General features: G+C 42.2%; 1 protein-coding gene across 2 annotated transcripts in view; it reads left to right on the top strand.

The window, feature by feature from the left end:
• ERBB4 (erb-b2 receptor tyrosine kinase 4) overlaps positions 1-26,045 on the top strand; it is a 1,172,496-nt gene that overhangs the window by 888,798 nt on the left and 257,653 nt on the right. For both annotated transcript variants that reach the window (XM_040439645.1, XM_040439646.1), the window contains exons 12-14: positions 10,231-10,430; positions 13,814-13,946; positions 22,878-22,971. In XM_040439645.1, coding sequence (XP_040295579.1) covers positions 10,231-10,430; positions 13,814-13,946; positions 22,878-22,971 — 427 coding nt within the window. The remainder of the gene's footprint in view (positions 1-10,230; positions 10,431-13,813; positions 13,947-22,877; positions 22,972-26,045) is intronic.

Here is a 26,045-nt window from a genome sequence, read left to right as displayed (position 1 = left end):
CAAATAGTCAGGTGAGGTCGTGGTATTACTTGATCCAAAATAGTTTCAAAATAACAGTGATTTACAGAAGAAATGAAATAAATAAATAAAAAAAAAGGGAAAAAGGATGTTTTCAAAGGAGGTCAGATGCAGTCACACTTCCACTGATATGGTCCACAGCTCCAGGAAATGTCATAGGTGGTACTAAATATGAAATGAAGAAAACACAACAGGTTAAGAACAGGGGAATGAAAGGAAAATTAACAAGTTAAAAACAAGGGACCCAGGATGCGCAGAGGTGCCTCAAGAAGACTCAATTAGTGTATATATAACCATATCTATTAGAGAAAAGGGGCAAAGGACATGTCCTCGTTCAGTCCCCTAGGTGTCATACAATCTAACTCATGGATCCAACGTACTTCTTTTTGTGCCAAGATCTTTTTCCAGTTGCCGCCACGTGGTATAATATACACCCTATCAATGCCACGAATTCTAAATAGGGTATTATCACAGTCGTGAAACAATTTGAAGTGTTTTGGAATGGTTTTTAACAGGGTGATATCTTTTTCATCCTTAGCCGCCTCAATGCCTAAGATGTGTTCACGTGTCCTTCTCTTGAGTTCTCTAGAGGTCAGCCCAACATAGATACGTTGACATGGACATATCCCCAAATATATAACACCGGATGTATTACACGTGATGGTATGTGTAATGGTGTACTGTTTGGTATTCATGAATGGGTTACCAAAGGTGGAGGGTCGGTCAATGTTAGAGCATGCCACACACTTCCCCATTTGGTGCCTTTTGAGTCAGGATTCAATTTAATCAGGAACAACCCCATTTGGTGCCTTTTGAGTCAGGATTCAATTTAATCTGATGGCCTGCATGGTAGCTATTCACCAAAAATCTTTTAGGTTTTTTGTACGTCTATACGTAATAGACGGACGGGTGGGAATTATTTTTGCCAAAGTGGGGTCCAGTTGTAATATCTCCCAATGTTTTGCCAGTATGTTCCGAATTGATTTCCACTGTGGATTATAGGAATTAATGAATCGTACCTTATTGGCTTGATTGTGTCGTTTGCGCCTATATACCAACAGTGGATCTCTTTGTGCTTGTTTTGCTTTTTGGTGGCATTGTATAATATTCGCTTCTGAATAGCCACGTTCCAAAAACCGTTGGTGCAGGTCCCGGGACTGTCTATTGAATGCTTCGTCCGTTGAACAGATCCTCCTAGCTCTCAGGAATTGACCATATGGGATGCTCTGGATGAGGCTGTGTGGGTGACAAGAATGCGCATGTAAAAGTGAGTTGGTAGATGTCGCCCTACGGAACAAGTCAGTGGATATCTTCCCAGACTCATCCACCGTGATATGTACGTCAAGAAAATCGAGATGGGTCTTATCAATCCTGGACGTCAGCGAGATGCTCCGATTGTTACGGTTGAGTGATTCCACCAATTTTGCGAATCCCGACTGTGGGCCCTGCCACACGACAAAAATATCGTCAATGTAGGGGGCCCACATCTGGACACCACCGATGTCACCATATACCTCCGCGAGGAACACCTCCTTCTCCCACAGCCCCAGGAACAGGATGACGTAGGACGGCGCGCAGGCCACCCCCATAGCTGTTCCTTGGAGCTGTAAGTAAAAGGCGTCCCCGAAGAGGAAAAAATTGTGGGTCAAGACAAACTCCAAGAGTTCCACAATAAACTCACCCAGGTCATCTTCTATGTTGGACATAGACAAAAAGAACCGGACCGCCTCCAGACCGTCCTTGTGGCGAATACTAGTATACAGCGATTCGACATCGCACGAGGCAATCCACATGTCTGATTCGAGGTGCAAATCATTAAGGCGGCGTAAGAAATCAGTCGTGTCCTTCACAAAGGATGGAAGTTGTTCCACAAGAGGCTGAAATATAAAATCAATGAATTTGCAAGCTGGTTCACATAAATTGCCTTTCCCGGACACGATGGGCCGACCGGGGGGACATGTCCCATTTTTATGAATTTTGGGGAGTAGATATAAACACGCCACTTTTGGGTATTCAGGGACCAAACTTTGGGCTTGTTTCTGAGTGATAATGCCATTCTCCCCAGCACGTTCCACAAGAGCACCTAATTCCCGTTTGTATTGTTCACTCGGATTAAATGTCAGTCGTTTGTAACAGGTGGAATCCCTAAGTTGCCTATATGCCTCCTTTTCATAAGCATCTCTAGGCCACAGTACCACATTACCGCCTTTATCGGCGGTTTTGAACACCAAATCCTACATTTTTTGTAATTCCTTTATGGCTTTTCTCTGTATAAGAGACAGATTGTTCAAACTAGGTGGATACGTGGCCACAATTTTATGGAGATCACGGGTAACAAGCTGTACAAAGGCCTGAACATTAGGATACAAGTTAAGTGCGGGAAACCTCGTTGACTTAGCTAGAAGGGAAGGTGGAAACTTACCACAAGATCCGTCTATCTTTGGTTCCTGCTCCTCCAAGAGTTATTCCAATATTGTGACTGCTTCCTTCTCTTGTGGGGTAAAAAGTCCTTGTGACACTTCTTTAATAGAAAACATCCTTTTAAAAATCAGCTTTCGAGCGAAAAGGTTGAGATCTTTTATTGCTGTAAAGCAATCAAAATAATCTAATGGAACAAAGGAGAGACTTAATACATCTAATTGTGATTGAAACAACACTTTGTCCGATAGATTAATTACCTTAGATTTAATATCAAGTGTTGGGTTATCAACATTGCGTTTCGGATAATTTTGCTTATAATGTGTAGGAGACGCTTTCCTTTTCATTCTGCGGCTGGGATATCGTGAGGGTATCCGACCTGGTTGGTTGGACTCGCTGCCCTCAGATGTACTAGAGGACACAGAACTAGATCTAGATCTGTTTTCAGCTGGGAACTTGCGCCATTTATAAACAAAATTATTTTTAAAATCAGATTTTCTCAGACATGGATGCACGTGTTGTTCTTGTTGGTATGACGCCCACAAAGGGTCTGCTGAGTACCTGCTACGGTGATGTGTTGGAGGACCTTGCTGATGTCTTTCTTGTGGGTGCGGTCTTCGTGACGCAATCCGTGGGCGGAGTTAAGCGCTTCCAGTAGTGACATCCACCGATCACCTCAGATGTTTTGTGGGCGGTGTATTTTGTTCATGTCGCACTGGTTCGGCCACTCAAATATACTCTTTTGCGGGCATGGCGTGTTTGGTCTTGTTGATATGGTTGGTATGTCGCCCACAGATGGTCTTCTGGGTACCGACTTGATGTAGTGTTTGAGGACCTTGCTGACATCTCGCTTGTAGGTGCGGTCTTCGTTGCGTAATTCAGGGGCGGAGCTATGAACTTCCAGCAATAAGTCTTACGCTTCGGTTGCGATGTTTTGTGGGAGGTGTGTATTGTTTGTGTTGCGCTAGTTCAGCCACTACAGTGTGTTTTTATGCGGGCATGGCAGTGTAAACACAGAAGTATAAGAGAATGCAATGGACTACAATAAGAATTTATGTATATAAATATATAAAAGTGCGGGGCATACAAAATGCGGGGCATGTGAGAATGAATAAATATGAAGGACAAAACGGATGTGTATGTATATATATGTGTGTGTATGTGTGAGGTAAGAAACCCACACGTACAGGTTCATATAAATGAGAGTGGGCATTAGGTTAAAAATGGTTAAAAATGGAAAATACCAAATAAATGAATAAATAATAGTAATAGTGGACAGACATCTGACGGGGATATTCCACTTAACAACTAAAAGTGGGAGTGGGAGACGGGGGCTGTGTCACCTCGTACGAGTCTGTGTATATGAGATAATATATTTATTTATTTATAGGATAATATATTTATCTATTTATTTATATATATAGCCACTGATAAGTCCACTCATAGGGCCCTGCAACTAAAGGGGTGGGTCTTGATGGCCTATTTTTGGTGGTCCAGAAGCACAAGTATTTTTTATAAAGGAGAGAGAGATTAGGGTTCACAGGAGAATTTTTGGGATCTGAGAAGAACAAATTATAGTGGTAAAAATATGTATATAGTAGCCAATATTATTGCGCACGTTGTACATGTACGCTCACGTACGTATGTCCGTTATTACTGTGAGGTATGGGTGGGGTATTTAGTTTTACAGAATGGTTTCGCTGATTTCATTTAGTCCGAAGGGGGTTAGGGTATCCAGTTGGAATATCCGGAAGACCTCCCTTCTTTGGAGGCTGTTGAACCTATTGTAGGGATTTTCAGGTATGTAATCAATAGGTGGGATTTTTATTGCATGTTTATCTTTTTCTGTTGTGGTCATACAGTGTCTAGAGATGCTATGTTTTGTATTCTGTTTCCGTATATTATATCTGTGTTGGTTTACTCTGCAATGTAGTGGCTGTGTGGTACGGCCCACATATTGGAGGCCACATTGGCATTCAATCAGATAAATGACATAGCTGCTCTGGCATGTCAGATGGTGTTTGATTTTGAAAGTGGCACCGTTTTTTGTGGATGAGAAGGTTGTGTTTCTATGTGTAATAATATTGCAACAGAGGCATCGTCTTTTGCCACATTTATAACTGCCTATTCTATTCTGTATCGTGCCCTTTTTATCTCCCATGCTTTGTTTTTCTTTGTTTGGGGCCACAGTGCTCTTGATTGTGGGGGCTCTTCTGTTTGTGATTATTGGTTTATTGGGTAGGTATTTTTCGAGATAGGGATCTTGTTTTAGGATGTGCCAGTGTTTTGTTAGTATTGTGCGTATGGCATTGTTGGACGTATTGTATTGTGTGATGAGGTTGAGATGTCTTTCTATTTGGGTCCCTTCATTTTATCTACCTGAGTCCTGTCTTCTGCAGCAGCGCCGCTTTTTATAAGGTTCACTTTTTTAAACCTATCCACTATTCTCCATACCCCGGATATCGTGCTCCATGAAAACGGGTAAGAACCTGGGCAGCAGCAGCAGTCATCCCCGCAAGCTGGACGGGCTTTTACCAGCACAAGCGATTCATAGGAGTTGTGACCCATCACAACCCAATACGGTAAGCACAATCAGTGCATTGTTGTTTTTAATATTATCATACGGTTCTACACACGAGGCGCTGCCTCCTGTCTCTCTCATTTTTTTACATTCTTGGTGATCAGCATCTGAGTATTATAATATTTTTCCCTGATTCCTGGTGTGCTGACCTCCCAGCCCCTCCTTGGGTCCTATTCCTCTGCTTTGTGTTCCACCTTTGTGCTGCCTTTTTTTTATCTTCATGTATGTATTTTTACATTAACAATTTGGTTTCCAATCTTCTCTAGCTACAACGTATCTCCCTGAGAATAAGTCCAACTACTCAATCCTCCTTTCCCCCGACTTCTGCTGTCGAGGTAGAGTTGGGACACCACCGTACAATAGGATGGTCAGCTAGTTTCACCAAGTTTGTTAAGTTTGTCCAATGTTATTCTAAAGGTATGGGGAGCTTGAGGCTTAGTGCAGTTTTTATTGCCATTATTGATGCCATTTGGTGAGTCAAACACACGACGGGAAACAAATAAGTAGGGAAAGACAGAATTAGACAGCTATTCACAAAATTGGGTGGCACTATAATATTGTACAGCCCTATGCCAAGTCCACCAGATTGACATCCCCCCCAACACAGCAATTAGCCAAACACAGAGGGTCTAGTTTTTCTTACTTTCTGGGATTGCTATCATCATAGATGAAGTCACTTCTGACCTCTGCAGGGAAAATGTACTGTACTTTTCTTGGCCATCCATGTAATGGTTAAACGGGTTGGGTCTGACATAACTGGAACCACTCTGTTCTAGCTTGTACATCTATGACTTAGATACCCAATAATGGACCATATGGACAAAGGTTGTGTTCATTAGATGGCGCTACTAATCACAGCTATAGGCTAGTACTGATGTAATTTATGTTAAGAAAAAAGTTGTTCAATAGGTATCACCGGAGTGATGTGTTAAAAACAATAATTCATTCTGCTTCCATACCTACAAAATGTTACTACTTTTCTGAACTTGCAAAAGTGCCATTATATTCTCCTTCTTAAATGCTAATAATCTTATAAACCCTCTACTGCTATTGATCTGCTCAGTCAACTGAAAACTAACTTACTTAAATATCTGATGAATTTCTCATTCTTAAGTCTCAGGTCCATTACACTCTTATCATTCTCCTTGACCTTTTGGAAACTTTTCATACTGTAGACTTCCTTTGGATTATGATTTTGTACAATATCTGTCTTTTTTCCCCTAAATCTTTTGTACTTTTTAGTTTTTAACTTTACTTTTTACTTTTTAACTATTAGGTAAACGTCAAGGTTCCATTCTTTTTTTTGCATACCTATCATTACATCTTATTACAATTGTAATGTCCAGTGGAGTAGTTATGGCAGGCTGTGGCTGTACGTTATTGGGGGAAGCGTTCTCTGATTTAGATTGATTATATTAGCTAAAGCAAAAAGCTACTGTATATCCAGCTATCCAGCACAGCTTTAAGTTCTTAAAATGTAATACATTATATATATTCTATTATATTCTATTTTTCTTATGGAAATGTACGATTTCATTAATTAATATATCTTACAAAAATGGTCAGTATCACTTCCACAATACATTAAAGAATGACCGTTACACTTTAAGGAGTATCATAATAAAGTAATGGACATTAAAGTCATTGCCTAACTGGGATGTCTCTACCAATATCCGAGTGATCAGCTTCTATTAAAGGCTATGAACACCTTTGTCGGGTATTTTTTATTTTTTTTTGGGGGGGGGGGGGTTAAATTATTTTATTATTCAAATCATTCAAATGTTCTGCAGTTTTTGTCCTACAGGGTTAAATTTCAACCTTGCAGCAGAGTTTTGGTTTTACATTGAGCCATCAAGTTGCTGTTCAGATAGCTATGTATATCTCTAATTCTCTAATCTCTGAATCCCTGACAGCTCATAAACACTAATTTGAGCCATATTTTTATCAGCTTGAAAATAATTTAGCTATAATGAGTGTTTCTGAGCTCGTAGTATATACCGTATTTTTCACCCTATAAGACGCACCGGCCCAATAGACGAACCTAGGTTTTTGAGGAGGAAAATAAGAAAAAAAAAATTTTTAACCAAAGGATGTGCTTTTGGTCGGTTTTGAACTAATGGTGGTCTGTGCATGACACTACTATGGGGGATCTGTGGATGGCACTGTTATGGGGGGGTATGTGGGTGGCACTGTTATGGGGGGATCTGTGGGTGGCACTGTTATGGGGGATCTGTGGGTGGCACTGTTATGGGGGGATCTGTGGGTGGCACTGTTATGGGGGAATCTGTGGATGGCACTATTATGGGGGGATCTGAGGAGGCAATGTTATGGGGGATCTGAGAGGGGCACTGTTATGGGGGGATCTGAGGGGTCACTGTTATGGGGGGATCTGAGGGGGCACTGTTATGGGGGGATCTGTGGATGGCACTGTTATGGGGGGTGATCTGTGGATGGCACTGTTATGGGGGGGTGATCTGTGGATGGCACTGTTATGGGGGGGTGATCTGTGGATGGCACTGTTATGGAGGGGTGATCTGTGGATGGCACTGTTATGGAGGGGGATCTGTGGATGGCACTGTTATGGGGGGTTGATCTGTGGATGGTACTGCTATATATGTGTCACCCACAGATCCCCCACCCCATAACAGTGCCATCCACATATCCCCCACCCCATAATAGTGGCATTCACAGATCCCCCCCATAACAGTGCCATCCACAGATCACCCCCCCATAACAGTGCCATCCACATATCCCCCCCATAACAGCGCCATCCACATATCCCCCACCCCATAATAGTGGCATCCACAGATGCCCTAATAACCTGTGGGAGGGGCCGGTGTCATGCAAATGCGGCGGGGCCGGTGCGGTCACTGTACTCCGGCCCCACCGCTCACTCACTGCTTTATTGCCTAAACATTTTATAATAATAGCTTTCATTGAAGTTTATGAATGAAATAGGCGGCGCAGGCACGTGACATCAGTGAGTTCCGGCCTGCCGCCCACCCTGCTCTGCCTGCTACAGGACATTTAGTAAGTAGTACAGATGGGGCTGGGGATCGGAACTTTGATGAAAGCTATTATTATAAAATGTTTAGGCAATAAAGCAGTGAGTGAGCGGTGGGGCCGGAGTACAGTGACCGCACCGGCCCCGCCGCATTTGCATGACACCGGCCCCTCCTCCCTCCCCCGTCCAGCTGATACATCGCAGTCTGCGATGTAAAATGACAGCATTTGCCCCATAAGACGCAGGGGCATTTTCCCCCCACTTTTGGGGGGGAAAAAGTGCATCTTATGGGGCGAAAAATACGGTATATAGCCATCAGGACAGCAACATAATGGCTCAATGTAAAACTGAAACAGCAAGGAAATTTAACTCTGTAGGACTAAAACTACAGATTTTTTTTTTAATAAAGACCAATTAAAAAATGATTTTTAGCCCAAAATGATTAAATGCAATTATAAAGAATTGTTGACATTCCACTGACAGATGATATTGTGGAAAGAGGGATTTGGAATATTTTTGTCCAATCCTTTTGTTCTCCTGGAGGATAAACACCTGCCATTGGTGTCTGGCAGCAGCTTCTTCCCCTCTCCCCATTGAATGTACATGCATGTGCAGCCGAGTCAAGCATGTACTGTATGTGCATGGTGGAGTCGGTTGAAATAGCTGCCAGCTATTCGATGTATATGGCTGCATGTGGAGAGTGGGATTTCTCTTCTGATCTTCTGACATATACTGGATGTGAGTACTGGTGGTCTATAATTGTGTATGGCTATTAAATCATTGAATTTAGTAGAGCAAAGTTTCTATACTGTGGAGGAGATTTACTAAGCCTTGCACCTGATTAATTATGTGCATTAGGCATTTTTTGTGCCTCACTAGACAGTTTTGAATAGTGGCATAGAGGTGACATATGGAAAATCGTTTAACATTTCTATCAACATGCACCAAACCTATCACACAATGTGAAACACTGAAAAATTGTCCCATTTTCTGCCTGCCTGGTCTGGTTTTAAGCTGTCTTAATTTAAGACAGGATTTGTAAATGTCTTCCAGTGTATTTTGTATCTGTTTGATTACTTTACTCCTAGGACCTTGAGCTATACTGATGATATAGATCCCATTTTATGTACATTTGTGGAGCTGAACATTCTTTTGTGCTCAAGGGTATATGGCCCAATTTATGCAGTTGATGTAGGATAGATGAGAAGAAGGGGCCAGCTCAAGCTGGTAACAGTAAGAAAGCCATAGTCATTGGGTAAAGCGCTCTACAATCCTAGAGTTTTCATACTAGTCACTATCTCTAATAATATCTTGAGTCTTCCTGTTCTGTACTGATCACTTTCCAGCAGTCATTTTGCTATTTTAATGAGCAGGATTACAATGACGGATACTATATTTGTATAAATGACCCAGGATCCTCCATTTACAATAGGTGATATCACAGCTTACCTACTCCCCCTTCCTGCACAATTACCTCTGCAGTGGTCACAGAACATGTCTATTAAACTCTCCCATAATGTCCAAGGAGTCGTATCTCTAAAAGCATAGAAAACAGAACAAAAAATCTATAATCAAAATTAAAGCTGATTAGAAATAAGTATGTGCCACTATCTGGTTTAAATGGAGAAAAATTTAGGAGACATGTCCCCTTTAGGCTACTTTCACATCTGCGCTTTCCGTTTCCACTATTGAGATCCGTCATAGGATCTCAATAGCGGGGGTAAACACTTCAGTTTTGTCCCAATTAATTTTCAATGGGGACAAAACTGACCTGAACGAAACGGAGGGCACAGAATGCATTCCGTTCCGTTTGGTTCCCATCGCGGCCAGAATAACTGGCAAGCAGCGTTTTTTAGGTCCGTGATGTGGTTCGGAGAAAGACGGATCCGACTCATGACACACAATGTAGGTCAATGGAGACGGATCCATTTTCTCGGACACAAAAGAAAAAGGATCCGTCCCCTATTGACTTACAATGGTTTTAGAGACGGATCCGTCTTGGCTATTTTAGAGATAATACAACCGGATCCATCCAGAACGGATGCTGATGGTTGTATTATTATGATGGAAGTCTTTTTGCTGATCCATAACGGATCCAGCAAAAATGCTGGTCTGAAAGTAGTCTATAACTCGTTATTGTTGATAGAGAGTGTTCATTTAAGAAGAATTACAACAGAATATAATTATTTTACTTTTTCTTTACACGTAGTGGGATCTCACTGCTCATTCTCAAGCAACAGAGCCTCACAGCTCTAAAACTCCAGTCCCTCAAAGAAATCAGCGCCGGAAATGTCTATATCACTGATAACCACAACCTATGCTACTACAATACTATCAACTGGACCTCTCTGTTCAGGACATCCAGCCAGAAATCCACCATTAGAGACAACAGGAAAGCAGAGAACTGCAGTAAGTATCTGACATACAGATCTCAATAGGGATTTAACACTCTCTCTTGCATAAAACATCTAAGTGAATCATTGCTCTCAGATCGCCGAAGTCCAATAAAGAAGTTTCATGCAAGGAACGGGAGAACATGGGATATTTTCATAAATAATACTCTAATGACTGAAGACACTCAGTTTAATTCATGCACTAGTCCAGGATGAACACTCTGGTCATGTGCTAACCAGGCATATGTGGACTAAAGTTAAGCTGACTCTTCACTATTGTTCTCAATAGAGATTGAGAGTGAAATGACACAATGCAATAACAAGGAATCATACTTTAGCTTTGAAATAAGGTCACCTAACTGGTTATATTAAAATATGAGCATTCCCTCAAAAAGGAGAGTAGGGTCCTGTTCTGCTGGGCAGGAAGGGAATAGTTTATCCAAGGAGTCCATATCTTCAAGAATAAGATGTGGTGATCTGCTAGAATAGAAGTCGGCTTTTTATTTTTCCTATAAAATTCCAATCACCTCTGCGTATCACTGCAACTACTTTGTACAATATTTTGGTTGAAGTAGAAATGAGAAAATCAAGCTTCTAAGGCTACTTTCACGCCTGCGTTTAGGTGCGGATCCGTCTGGTATCTGCACAGACGGATCGCACCTATAATGCAAACGCTTGTATCCGTACAGAACGGGTCAGTTTGCATTACCATGAACAAAAAAATACATAAAAACGCATTTAGTTTAGATAACATGTCACATAAAGTGACATCCGTACAAAAAAATTTTTTTTAATAAAAATGAAAAAATGTCAGCTATAGTTACATACTTTTTACTATTTTCACTAAAACCAACAATTAAGGGCCTATTAGATGGAGTAAATGGAGTTTTTCATAATCATTGAGAAACTATCACATGTAATTGGGCGAAGTTATGAAACCACAAGCAATACATTTTTTGTTTTTCATGGATTGGACAAATCTGCCTGACTGAAAGATTATCGTTAGTCACTGCTACATCCCTTCTTCTAATAAAAAAATCTGCCATTCATTAGCAGTGTAAATGCTTTATGGGCAAATGAGTAACGATTGCAATAACGAGCAAACAGCAAAAAATATTTAGCGGTTTGTTTTGTGTAATCGAATGTCGTTTAGACACAAACAACCTCCTAAATTATTGCTTGATGCTCGCTCTTTAAATCTTGGGCAGTCCCACTGTGAATGGAGCAGGAGCATCTATGTGTGACCATCATTCCATTCACTCCAGGGACTCTGGAACCCAGTTCTTGTTATCAGTGATTGGACCTCCTTCCTGATCATATGTGGTCACCAATCTGGTAACTATGAGATACGTTCTTATGCTGGGACAACCCCTTTAACTCATATTAGTAATTTGCACTATAACATAGTAATTGTTATTGTGGCACACATAAATCCTTGAAATTATTGTATAATGTTTTTATAACCTCAAGGAATCTAGGGGTAATTTACTATGCTAAAATACGCCTAAATTAGAAGTATTTCAAGCGCAGAAAAGTTAGTTGTGCCCCACTCACCCCAGGTCTAAAATTGTGGGCATGGCATGGGCGAGGAAGGGGACAGGCCGGCAGCCCCATCTCATTCTCCATTTTTGATGCCTGTTTTAGGAGTAGAAAAAGGTCTAAATGTAAGACCACTCAGAAGCTGTCTTACATTTAGTACTGGCACTGGATGCACCGAGGTTATGGAGAGGGTGGTGCCTCTTCATAACATCAGCGGATTCACGGCCAGTTTAGTACTTTATTAAGACCGGCATCTAAAATGTCGGTCTTAATAAATGTGCCTCCTAGTGTCTCATTTACATCTATAGCAGTTATGATTGAATTACTTTTGCTAGCTATTAGTTGTAACAAATTATTGGTATTATTTAACTCAGCAATGAATTAAAGAGCATCTGTCAGCTTGATCAACCCTATTAAACCAGGCATACAGCCTGATAGGGTTCATCATGCTGACAATAATGTTATTATGGCTCCCTCAGCCCCATTACTGAGAAAACCACATTTTTATTTATCCGCAAATAACCTGGATTGACAGGGCTAGTCTTCTAGTGCTTGTTGCTTTCTTAGTGCCAAGATCTGCATTCTCCTGCCTGTGCTGTATCTTCTGGTCTTGGCACTTGCCTAGTGTTTCTCCTGCTGCACTCCAAGCAGTACATATTCAATTTGAGCAAACACCAAGACCGGTTATCTCGTACCTGCAATGTATCTTCTGGTATAGGAAGGCGCAGTGCAGTCATGAGATGACAGGTATCACGCTTGCTCATTTTGAATCTGTAGTGCTTGGAGTGCAGTAGAAGAAGCACCTAACAAGTGCCAAGACCAGAAGATACAGTGCATAAAGGAGAATACAATTCTCTGTACTAGGAGGGCATGAAGCACTAGAAGACTAGCCCTGTCAATCCAGGGGATGGGGGGGGGGGAATAGTAAACTGGTGCTCCAAGGGCTCTGGCCAGCCTCTTGATACTCCAGTTAGGTCATTGGATATAAATAAAATACAGCTTTCTCAGTAATGGTGCCATGGAGACTCATAATAACGCTATTTTTTTTATCAGCATGATCAGTCCTACCAAGTTATATGTCTGGTTTAATAGGGTTGATTGTGATGACAGATGTTCTTTACTGTCTGTTTTAGTTAATAATTTCATTTCATTACATATAGTAACAATTCTGGAGCATTTGTTCTTATGACTGTTATGACTTTGCTTATGTTGTGTCATTCGTCTTCTATTCTTGCTAGAAGTTTGTGGATAAAGGTACAGAGGGAAGTTATCCATTGGGAGTGTGTTCCTGCACAATCTGGCATTGTCCAATCAGTACTGCCAGTGACAGACTGTGAAGGAACACACCCCCAACTGGTACCACCCATCAGTACCTTAATCCATAAACTTCAAGAGAGAATAGCAGAAGAAAGGCACATCATAAAATCATAAGAAACAGTTCCCCAAAATTGGTATTGCATAGGGAATGCGAATAGCTACTAAAACAGACAAGTCAAGAGAGGTGACAGGTCCTCTTTAAGGTAGATAGATATATACCGTATTTATTCATTTACTGTCATGTCTACTGAAAACAGTAATTGGAACATCTGGAATTCATCTAACCACCATGATAGATCGAATATACTGAATATTCATCATTAATACTTTTTTATGTCTTATGTTGAAGCCCAAGGATGAAATATTTATTGTTGAGGATCCAGGGAGTAGATAAGGCATGTAGTTTGGCATATACATTCTTATAGGCAATTAGGCTCATTCATTGTTAGAGTTTATTATTAGGGTCTAATTGAAATATTTTCATAATTCATGCTTAGATATAATGTAAGGACTATTTTGATAATATATCTTGATCTCTTTCAGCCGCTGAAGGGATGGTGTGCCATCCTCTTTGCTCCAGTGCTGGTTGTTGGGGACCTGGACCTGATCAATGCCTGTCATGTAAATACTTCAGTCGAGGAAATACATGTGTCAGAAACTGCTATATTAAATCAGGGTAAGAAATGAATTAAAGGGCTTACCCTTTGCCTTGTCCAGGGTACTTAGATGCAGGTCTAGGTTAGTGAACTGCGCCTTTACTCTGGTGTGTCTAGCCACAGAACGGCTCTGGCGTGGACAGCACTGGGCATCAAATATCTAATAGCTGTATCAGTGCATATCATTGGTAACTGAAAACTAAAGAGAAATTTAACAAAAAATAATGCCACTTGTAGTTAACCCATTTGTTGTAGGAAATCATTATGTGAACATTATGTTTGCGGACAGGTCCTTGTATGATTCATTTTCTTCCCAGCCTGTAGCATAATGAACTTTAAGAAAACACCATCAATTTCTTCTCATTCCTCCCACAACATAATAATAAGCAGTCTTTCGCAGTAATGAAATTTTCGTTCCTGAGAGATCATCCATTTTAATTACAGCAAATCGTGGGCACTTCCTCTCCTCTCTTCCTCTCTCTCTACCACCGTACTTGTCACCTTATCTCTTTTCCCATGTTGTCCCTACCGATTCTGCTCCATGCTTCCTGCTTTTGCTCTATGTTCCCATTTATTTTTATCTCCTCTCTGTACCTTTCTCATTGTGATGCAGATGCACTCCATATACACTCTTCTCACAAAACAATGACATCATCTTTATTTACTGCAAAGCTTGGTGAATAGGAATCCAAATGTAGAATTGCTTTGGTTGATCCATTTGTCTACAAAATGTAACTTTCATCTGGTGCCAAACAAATGATTTTTTTTGCCTATATAAAGCTTACCGAACTTGTGGGGACTAACTGGGTTGCAACCCATTGGCTTGGCTCAACCCGGAAATGGAGTCTAGAGGAATCTCTGGTATCAATCTTTTAATCTCCGTAATTGGATCTGGTCTTTGTTGCAGGGAATACCCAGATTACTTGGACCCAGGAGTAGTCTCTGTTAGTAACATCATTTCACTTAGTAGATAAAATCAAGATGGGATGCCAAGACAGAAGGCAAAGACAATCAAAGGACAGGGCTGACTGAGAACATTTACAATGATAGACAAGCGATGAGGTCAGAAACAAGGCCAGATCAAACACTGGAGATCAGTACAGAAGAATATCTTAGCAGCTATGGGGCCAGAATGACCTTATTGCATGGGTAGCAAGGGAATGATCCTTATAAAGCCTGTGACAGATGGAGGATGCATTAGGATGCTTTACCCCTTTAAGAAGCAGGAGTAGGCGCACATGTACAAGCAGCATTGTGACTAATAGTGATGGACGAACATTAGCCAGGACGTTTTGCGAAAGCGCGTTCGCAATCAAATGTTCGTGCCCATTCACTTTAATAGCAGGCGAACCTGAAAAACCTTCAGGTCATATTTGAAGCTACCAAATACTTACTAGAAGTGCACAAATAGTCCCACAACATAGACAGTGACATACCAGAGGGGGATCAATGGCAAAAATTCCCCCCAAAAAATATGTATTTTAATCAGGGGCCATTTTTATACGTCTTAAAAGGGAAACTCTCAAAAATGTGCCCTGCTGGAGCTTAGAATAATTTTATTTTGGGCCACGGGAGTACGGGCCCCCAAAAATAGGCATTCACATGACAGAAAAGAACAAGTAGGTATGTGACTGGAGGTATATTAGGCGGTCAGTGGATAACAATTTTAATGTAGGCCAGTGGAGTACAGGCTCCAAACATTAGGCATTCACTGAACAGAAAAGAACAAGTGATTATGTGGCTGGAGGTATATTAGATGGTCAGTGGATAACAATTTTACTGCAGGCCAGTGGAGTATAGGCCCCAAACATTAGGCAATGGCATTCACTGGACAGAAAAGAACAAGTGATTATGTGGCTGGAGATATATTAGGAGGTCAGTGGATAACAATTTTACTGTAGACCAGTGGAGCACAGGCCCCAAAAATTATGCATTCACTGGACAGAAAAGAACAAGTGATTTTGTGGCTGGAGGTATATTAGACGGTCAGTGGATAACAATTTTACTGCAGGCCAGTGGAGTACAGGCCCCAAACATTAGGAATTCACCGGACAGAAAACATCAAGTGATTATGTGGCTGGAGGTATATTAGGCGGTCAGTGGTGTTGAATTCCTCCAAGATCCATGCCTCATTCATTTTTAGAAATTTGAGGGAGTCCACACTGTTGTGAGATAGGCGAGTGCGCTTATCGGTCACGATCCACCCTGCTGCGCTGAACGTCCTTTCGGACAGGACACTCGACGAGGGGCAAGCCAAGAGTTCCATGGCAAATTTTTCCAGCTGTGGCCACAAGCCTGCACACCCAGTAGTCCAGGGATTCCTAGCTTCTGAGAGCGTCCACATCGGCCGTTAAACGTAGTCGGACACCTGTCGGTCTAGGCGTTCCCTCAGGTTGGATCTTCAGGGCGGCTGTCGATAGGTTGGCTGCAAGAATGATCTCATATCCGAAGTGACCAATACATCTTCAAACCGCCCTCTTCTTGCGGGCGCAGTAGGATTGGTACCAGAACCTGTTTCGCTGTGGGAGGAAATTCCTCTGCCAGCGCCCGCTACAGCAGAATGCAGCATGTCTCGCAGCAAGGCCTAGAAATGCTGAATTCTGACAGCCCTCTGTGATGCTGGTAACATTTCCGCCATTTTGTGTTTGTACCGGGGATCTAAGTATGTTGCCACCCAGTACTGGTGCTTGCCCTTTATGCTTTTTATAGGGGGTCCCTCTTCAAACACTGGAACATGAAGGCCCCCATTTGCACTAAATTGAAAGCGGTGGAGCGCCCTGGCTCCTGCTCATCGTCCAGGAGAATATTGTCCTCGGTCTCCTCCCCCCAGACACAGACAACACCCGGGATCCCCGAAAAGTTTAAAATCCCCCTCAAAGCATGTTCTTGCTCCTCCTTTCCCCAGCCACCATCCTCCTCTGACTCCTCTTCTGACTCCTGCTGACTTGTCTTGGGAATTCATTCAGCATTGCGACTTCCTCATCTTCCAGCTCCTGCTCCTCGGCGGCTTGATCAATGACACGATGCAATGCACGCTCCAGAAAGAAGGCGTAAGGTACGATGTCACTGATGGTGCCCTGGCTGCGACTGACCAGTTTGGTGATCTCATCAAATGACTGCAGATGTCTGCATGAGTCGCGGAAGAGGCAGTAGCAGTGGAAAAGGAGGAGACAGCCGTGGAGGAGACGGAGGATGGAGTAGGAGGAGGAGAAGAAGAGGCAGGCCTGCATGCAATCTGTGGCGGTAACAACAAATCCATATGGGTGCCACGGCCGTCAGAAGGTTCACCCAATGGGCAGTACAAGTTATGTTCCTTCCCTGCCCGTGTTTGCTAGACCACGTCTGTGGTCAGATGTATCTTGGCACAGACACTATGTGTCAGAGATGCTGCTGAACGTGGCCATATAGCTCTGGGATGCCCTTCTGGGAAAAATATTTTGTTCCAGGGAACTTTTTATTGCGGTGTGCCAATGGCCACAAATTTTCTAAAGGCCTCCAAGTCCACCAGTTTATATGGCAGTAGTTGGCAGGCTAGCAGTTCCGACAAGCCAGCAGTCAGCCTTTGGGCAAGAGGGTTATCCGACATCATCAACTTTTTACTCTTGAACATGTGGGCCACGGAAGCCTGCCTTCTGCCAGCTGAACGCGACGATGGCACGGTGGAAGGTGGAGTAGAGGACAAATGGGGAGAGAGGAGAAGGAGAAGAGGCAGGATGTGGGGCGCCAGTAGTGTGGCTTTGTGGGTTCTGATGACGTTGCTCCCACTGGGCTCAGTGATGAGAGGCCAGGTGCCTTCTTAAGGCGGTCTTCCCTAGGTGAGTGTTGGGCTTACTGAGACTTATGCGTTGACAGCACAAGCTGCAGATGGCAAAACTATTGTCAGCAGCTGACACTTTAAAAAAAGCCCACACTGCAGAGCCATGTGACGGCGTCCTGGGACCGCAAGATGTGACCGTGCATGGTGCATGGCTCGCTCCAGATACATTTGCAGTCTGCTTTTTGCCTTCTGTGCAATGCAAGTTCTGCCTGCTGCTCCTCCTCCTCCTCCATATCTGCTGCTCCATCCCTTCCTCTGACTCCCCTCCTCTTCCTCTCTTGTGGGCACCCACATGATGTACATCGACATCGGAGTAGGCAGCAACAGCGGGGACCACCCTCCTTGAGCTGATCTGGGTACTGTCGTCAGACCGCTGGGTGGCGGCCGTTGCTACCTCCTCTTCCTCATTCGATGCCAAGAATGGCTGCGCATCGGTAAAGTCTGGGAATGGATGGGAAAATAATTCCTCTGACTCGAGTGGAGGGGCTATGGTGGTGGTGTCTTTAAGCGTGCACACAGCAGAGAGTGAGGAGGGTGCAGATAAAGAGAATGAGGAGGGTGCAGAAGCGAAAGGCTGAGTGAGCCACTCAACCGACTCTAGTGCATCCTTTGAAATAATCGCACACACCTTCTCTAACTTCCCAGTTAGGCTACGGCCTGGTGCATCTGCCCGACCCCTACCACCCTTGCGGAACAGCCTGCCTCTTCCTTTGCCTTTCATATTCAAAATGACCCTGTGCCAAAGTCCCTAGAGAAAAGCAGTATTTATGGAAGCAGGTATATCGCAGGTCTCAATCAGTATTTTGTAGAAGCAGGCATATCGCACCCCTCAATTAGTATTTTGTGGAAGCAGGTATATCAAACCCCTAAATCAGTATTTTGTGGAAGCAGGTATATCACACCCCTCAATCAGTATTTTGCGGAAGCAGGTATATAGAACTCCTTAATCAGTATTTTGTAGAAGCAGGTATATCGCACCCCTTAATCAGTATTTTGTGGAAACAGATATATAGAACACCTGAATCATTAATTTGTGGAAGCAAGTATATCGCACCCCTCATTCAGTATTTTGTGAAAGCAGGTATATCGCACCCCTCAATCAGTATTTAGTCGAAGCAGGTATATCAAACCCCTTAATCAGTATTTTGTGGAAGCAGGTATACCGCACCCCTCAATCTGTATTTTGTGTAAACAGGTATATAGAACAAATTTCACTGTAATTATTAATAGATGTTCACAATTACGTCACCAATATTTCAGATAATAGTATTTGTAGGGACGCTAAAATAAAATAACAAACCAACTTTATTCTGCTATTTACTTAAAATGGGGAAAACTACACAAGGATAAATTCTTATCCAATATTACACCAGTGCCGGGAGCGCAGGCACATGTGAGAGGTGGTGCGCTCGTTATATGTTCGTTTGTCTGTTCTACTGTTGGCAATCAATATTGGCATGAGTAGTGATGAGACTCCTGAGGAGGTTAGGACACTAGAAACGCGTTGAGCCAGTGTGGAGCTACAGCCAGTGTTAGAAGACCATATTCAGATACACCAGACAGCGTTAGTCAGTTTTTAATGCTTGTTAATAGTGAGGTCAGCTCATTAAGATAGCAGGGGTGTTGTAGGATTAGTGACAGATTGGACAATGTGCCTAATACTAAGAGGCATACCATACCCCGCTACTACTGATCCACACTAGTGATATTATACCGGAGCTAAATATCACAGGTATACAGTGTGTTTTGAGCAGTTGCCATGGGTTACGCTCAGTAATAGGTACTGGAGCGAATGTGGTTATGTTCATACACATGTATTCAGCTTAATAGTCACATAATACTTTTATAGCTCCCAGGTGTAATATTGGATAAGAATTTATCTTTGTGTAGTTTCCCCCATTTTAAGTAAATAGCAGAATAAAGTTGGTTTGTTATTTTATTTTAGCGTCCCTACAAATACTGTGATCGGGTATATAGAACCCCTGAATCAATATTTGGTGGAAGCAGGTATATCGCACCTCTCAATCAGTATTTTGTGGAAGCCGATGTATCGCAGGCCTCAATCAATATTTTGTGGAAGCAAGCATATCGCACCCCTCAATCAGTATTTTGTGGAAGCAGGTATATAGAACCCCTTAATCATTATTTTGTAGAAGCAGGTATATCCCACCCCTCAATCAGTATTTTGTGGAAACAAGTATATAGAACACCCGAATCAATATTTGGTGGAAGCAGATATATTGCACCCCTCAATCAGTATTTTGTGGAAGCTGGTGTATCGCAGGCCTCAATCAATATTTGGTGGAAGCAGGTATATTGCACCCCTCAATCAGTATTTTGTGGAAGCAGGTATATAGAACCCCTTAATCAGTATTTTGTAGAAGCAGGTATATCCCACTCCTCAATCAGTATTTTGCGGAAACAGATATATAGAACACCTGAATCAATAATTGGTGGAAGCAGGTATATTGCACCCCTCAATCAGTATTTTGTAGAAGCAGGTATGTAGAACCCCTTAATCAGTATTTTGTAGAAGCAGGTATATCCCACCCCTCAATCAGTATTTTGTGGAAACAGGTATATAGAACACCTGAATCAATATTTTGTGGAAGCAGGTATATCGCACTCCTAAATCTGTATTTTGTGGAGGCAGGTATATCAAACCCCTTAATTAGTATTTTGTGGAAGCAGGTATTTCGCACACCTCAATCAATATTTTGCAGAAGCAGATATATCAAACCCCTCAATCAGTATTTAGTGGAAGCAGATATATCAAACCCCTCAATCAGTATTTAGTGGAAGCAGGTATATCAAACCCCCTAATCAGTATTTTGTGGAAGAAGGTATATCACACCTCTCAATCTGTATTTTGTGGAAACAGGTATATAGAACACCTGAATCAATATTTGGTGTAAGCAGGTATATCGCTCCCCTCATTCTGTATTTTGTGGAAACAGGCATATCAAACCCCTTAAACAGTATTTTGTGGAAGCAGGTATATCGCACCCGTTGCAAATAGTTGTTCCAATATCATTTGTCCCTCTATATACTGTACCTGCGGTATCGCAGCAGAACCGCACCCAACTGCTGCACAATACAAATGCACTATAATATATGGTCTATGTTAGAAAGTATATTATATGTATATCACACCCCTCAGTTTATCACACCTATCGATAACACACCTATACCGGGCCTTAAAAGGACCTAGCTAGAGTTAGGTGTCCCTAACAGTATTTCCCTGCTCCAAAAAGCAACCTCTCCCTACACTGGCAAAACACGGAATTTAAAATGGCTGCCAGATCGGGTTCTGTTAAAGGGTGGGGGTGTGTCCATGTGCTGAAACGTCTCAATTGGCTGTCCCACATGATGGATGTGTCATGGGTCAAAGTTCGGCGCAATGCAAAAGAATATGGCGCATGCGACTATCGCCATATGTTTGACAAATCGCGAATGAGCAAAATTCGCCACGAAACGACCGCCGGGCGAACCGCAAGGCCATCTCTAGTGACTAAGAGTATCGCATCAGGGAGAAAGAGGTGGGAAAAGACGCTACAAATGTGGCAGGAGAGAGTATGATTCAGGGAACAGTGGGATGGTGTGACCAGGGCAGTGAGATGTCAGACACAGAATTTGGGAGCAGAATTGTGCCATCCTAACCGTAATCAGAAGAAAGGACACTTGTCAACTCAGAAAAACATTGTAGTTTATAAAGGAAAGTCTACTTCTTGGAACACCCTTTTATATCAAAGAGTAGAGAGTCACTACAAAGAGCAGAGATAACTCTCAAGAAACTGCCTTTCAGGTTCATGTGACGACATGAACCAATACCAAGTTTGATACATATGCCTAGCTCACAATAGCGTACTTTTGCCAAACTTACACATTATGCAACATATGTGCGACTAGGGTCCTTTTAAGATGTGATAAATGTCATTTTTCGTGACTCCAGTTGCATTTCAGCAACGAGGGACTAAGTCCCCCTATGTAGAAGGTGATAGGGGAAACCAGGTGAAGGAATGCCAGAGTGGTGTAAGGGTGGCCTATAATGTCCCTTTAGGGGTTGTGGCTGTGCACTTGTCAAGGTGCTCCTACATGGATATCCAGGAACCCCAGACGTCGCCGGACGAAGCAAATAGGGTGAATAGGTGGGAGGAGAGGATGATAAAGGAAATTGAGTCCAGACTTTGTATGAAGTTCAACTGCAGCTTTACTTTGCATAAAAGTTTCTTCAAACGGTTTACAAACTTGGTCTTGGTTTCCAGCAAGCTTTAGCATGAAAATGGTAGGCAAACCCTATCGGCTCTGCTATGCTGACAGGATTAAATAGTAACTTTTCCTTTTGCTTTCTGCTGCAACTTCTCTCTTTGTCTGACTCTATGGCAAGGCACAGGACAACTTCTTCCTGGCTAATGAGACTTCTAGAAGTGGTCTCTCTGCTCTAGCAGAACTGGAGGTGTTCTGGCTCGTGTTGGCAACACACATCCAGGAGGGACACAGCACTGCACACCTGCTTCCTTAGCAGGGGGTCAGCTAGCACTATCTAACTGGTCTCCACCCTTCCTGTAGGACATGGGACTCTCCCACTCCTCCACAGTGGGGGGGGGGGGGTAGAATAGACTGGAAGGTTCCATTATATTCTACCTACTGCTCTGCCATATTCGCTGCCTCCTGATGGTGAACCAGGCACATTACATTTGAATATAAACAGATGCATAACAGGAAATGCACAAAATATGGGACCTGGAATAAATGTATAAAATGACATTGAGATTGCATAGCCAGATAGAAACAGGGTGTAGGTGTGGTAATGCCACTCAAGGAGTTACAATTAGAATAATGTTCAGAGGTCCTGCTAATTCAGGCAAAACCTGCCTACAATCTAATGGGTATGGAGGTGTTCCAATTGTTCTCTTGGCTTCGTTATTTCCACATGGACAAAGCATATGGCACAAACTTATAAATTAATACACACAGATTTTATAACAATAGCCTGTAAAATTAATTCAAATATAAAGTGAAATGCAAAGCCATTGCATCTGTTCCCAATATAATATGCTAATTATATAGTGTAATTTTATGCGGGTGTTGTACTGTATTCTGTATAACTCTTTACTTTTCATCTTGCCTGCAGAGAGTCTCGAGAGTTTGCCAATGGTACTGTTTGTCTAAAGTGTGACAGTCAATGTGAGAAGATGGATGGTGGCATCGCCACATGTTATGGATCGGTAAGGACATTATGACTAAATTTGTTCATAAATGAACTATGGGGAGAATTTATTTGATGTATTTGAGGTTACTTTTTAGATTGGAGTTGCTATGCAGACCTGCACCAAATTTATGGAAATAGCACCACACAATAATAATACATTTTGCAAAAGTGCAATGTGGCTGCGCCTATTTTAGTAAAAGTACATCAGAGGTAATTCCTGTCATGGAGTTTAGATTTTTTGGGGACTTTTCAAAAAGTCCCACTTTATTAAGGAGTCACAAAAGTGATCTACTCTGAAATACTGACCAAATTATCACTCCAGATCTATAGGTGCCGTGCTCGAAAAGTTGTAAAATATTTGTACGTGATCTCAAAAAATGACAAAACTTGATAAATTATCCCCAATGCTTTTTTTTTTAAGTACATTTAAAAACAATGTACTAAAGTAAAGCATGTAAAGAAAATGAAAATAAATTGTATAACACTTGCATCTGGCAGAAGCATGCACTGAAGGTTACCTAAATGTATTTTGTTCTTACACCTGTTTTTAAAGGGTTTTTCCAGGCTTATATTGATGACCTATCCTCAGGATTGGTCATCAATATCAAATCAGCAGGGGTCCGACATCGGGCACCCCCACTCATCAGCTGTATGAGGAGATGGCATGTGCATACAGGTGATCGATGGGGGACCCCCGCTGATCTGATATTGATGACCTATCCTAAGGATAAGTCATCAATATTTAAAGCCAGGACAACCCGGTTAAGGGGTTGGTATAAAACCATGGCTACTTTTTTCCAAAACAGAGCCACTGTAAGATTCTTTTAAAGGGGCTGTTCGAGCTTTGAATATTGATGACTTATCCTCAGGATTGATCATCAATATCAGATTGGCGGGGTTCCGACACCCGGCACCCCCACCGATCAGCTGTATGAGGAGACGGCATGCACAGTGTGCACGAGTCATCTCCCGTTTCTCTTCCTGCTGCTCATCATAAATGAAATGCTTCCACCTGCAGTCCGTTCCCCAGACTGAAATTAACAGCAGATTTAAGTCATTATTTATGCCAGTTTCTGGCAGATGGCGCTTCCCACACGCCATCCTTGCCATGCCCCCTTTTCAAAAACCTGGTGAGGACAGCTTAAAAATGCCAGTTGCAACTGAAAAAGTTGCAATTGCATTGAAAAAGTTGCAATTGCATTGAAAAAGTGCAAAAACAGTAAACTGGCATGGGGTGAATGATAAATTCCTTCCATGTGTCTATAGCGTCTAACCTAGTCTCAAATGAATGTTTAGCTTACAGTGGAAAACAGCTTTTTTAGCAGACATTTCTCATCTCACTCTTAAAGAAATAGTCCAGCCTATATAGTGCAACATAGAATATTATCAAAGAAAATATAGAGGGCCCTGTGTATGCTTTGAGTAACTGTATTAGCTGATGTGTCATTTATCAGTTGGCATCTTGATTACATCTCCCTCACTGGCTTTGCAGAGACAGAAGGGGTGGAGGTTCATCACTTCAGCAGTCAGTAATTGGGGAAATAACGAATAACCATTGGACCCCATGGCAAAACTTTGAATGGGGCCCCACTGCAGCATAACCATAACTTTTATTATCAAGTTCATAAAAGCTTATTATTGATTTCCCTAATGAACAGGGCTAATCACAGAGTGATGTCACAGTACAGGAATGTAACGAGAGTAGGATAAGACACATACTGATGCAATATTAGTTTAATAATGTACATGGGGATGTAATAATAATAGGATAATGTTGACAGTGATGTAATAATAGTGGTACAGTGGACACAGTGATGTCACAGTACATGGATAATGGACGCAGTGATGTCACAATGCAAAGAAAATGAACACAACAATATCACAGTACAGAAATAGTTAATACTCTGCACACAGGGTTACTTTGTGAATTAAATTTGGAATGGGAACACATTCAATCCTCTATGCCACCTTACATACGTTTTTCCACTAACTACACCTTTTGAGTTGACATTGCCCCCCTTAGTTGTTGGGCCCCATAGCAGCTGCTACATCTGCTCCCCTGGTAGTTACACCCATGCCAGTGATAGATAAGTGACATGGAACTGCTAAGTCACACTGCAAAATCCCAGTGTATTCTTATGTGATGCAGCGTCATACTGCTTCCCCTGCCTCCTGCTTGTGATTAGTTTCTCCTGGTAAGCTATTACAAGCTTAATGCATGTGGAAGGGTGTACAGCAACCTGTTGTAGTAATGCATTGGGGATTCTGCACCCAGCACTCACAGATAGTATAGACATTTAGTATAGGAAAGATTTTAAACACAATATCTATTCATTCTGCACTCCTGATCCCTTAGATAGGGCAGAAATTATATCAGCACACTGTGCAGCTATGCAGAATCTGCCTTCCATTGTTTTCAATATATGCTGTGCAGCACTGCATGCAGCCACAGTTTCTAGTCTCAACCATGCCAAGAAAGGATAGATATGGCATCTGTATGAGTGCTGCTGGAAACCTTAATGCTGCTTCTCATGTCTCCTTATCACTAACGTTTGTTTATTGTACAGTAGCTAAGTCAGGAGATTTAACCCGCACATTTCTCACCTACAGCCGACCAGTTAAATCTCCTGACATGGTGCCACAGTTAACGAAAGCAAGTGATAAGAAGACATCAGAGCACTCAGATAAGGAGAAAGGCACATTCTGTATATAAACTATGTGTACATTACCAGCTAACAGATTTATTTTATTTGCTTTGCATTTTTTCAGGTGAAAAATGGAACATAAAGACATTTCACTTATATAAACTGCATAGCCAATAACCACATCACAAAACCACAGCAATTGTACTGTATACCCTAAATGTCAACAGGCAGCTTTAGCCAAACTAATAGGGGGTGTGAACACTAAATGTGCCTAGGGCAGAATAAACTCTAAATACAGCCCTGTATTGGGTGAAACCCCAGGTGGGCCACCGAGCAAGGTGGGCCCCTTGTCCCCACTACCTGCACATCTGGCACATAGCACAGTAGATTGACCGCACTACATGTAGATAGGCAGCATACAGCATATCAACCAGCCTATGTTCTT

The sequence above is a fragment of the Bufo bufo genome, chromosome 7 (genome assembly GCF_905171765.1).
Source record: "Bufo bufo chromosome 7, aBufBuf1.1, whole genome shotgun sequence".
NCBI lineage: Eukaryota > Metazoa > Chordata > Amphibia > Anura > Bufonidae > Bufo > Bufo bufo.
This window is presented reverse-complemented; position numbering and strand designations above follow the sequence as displayed.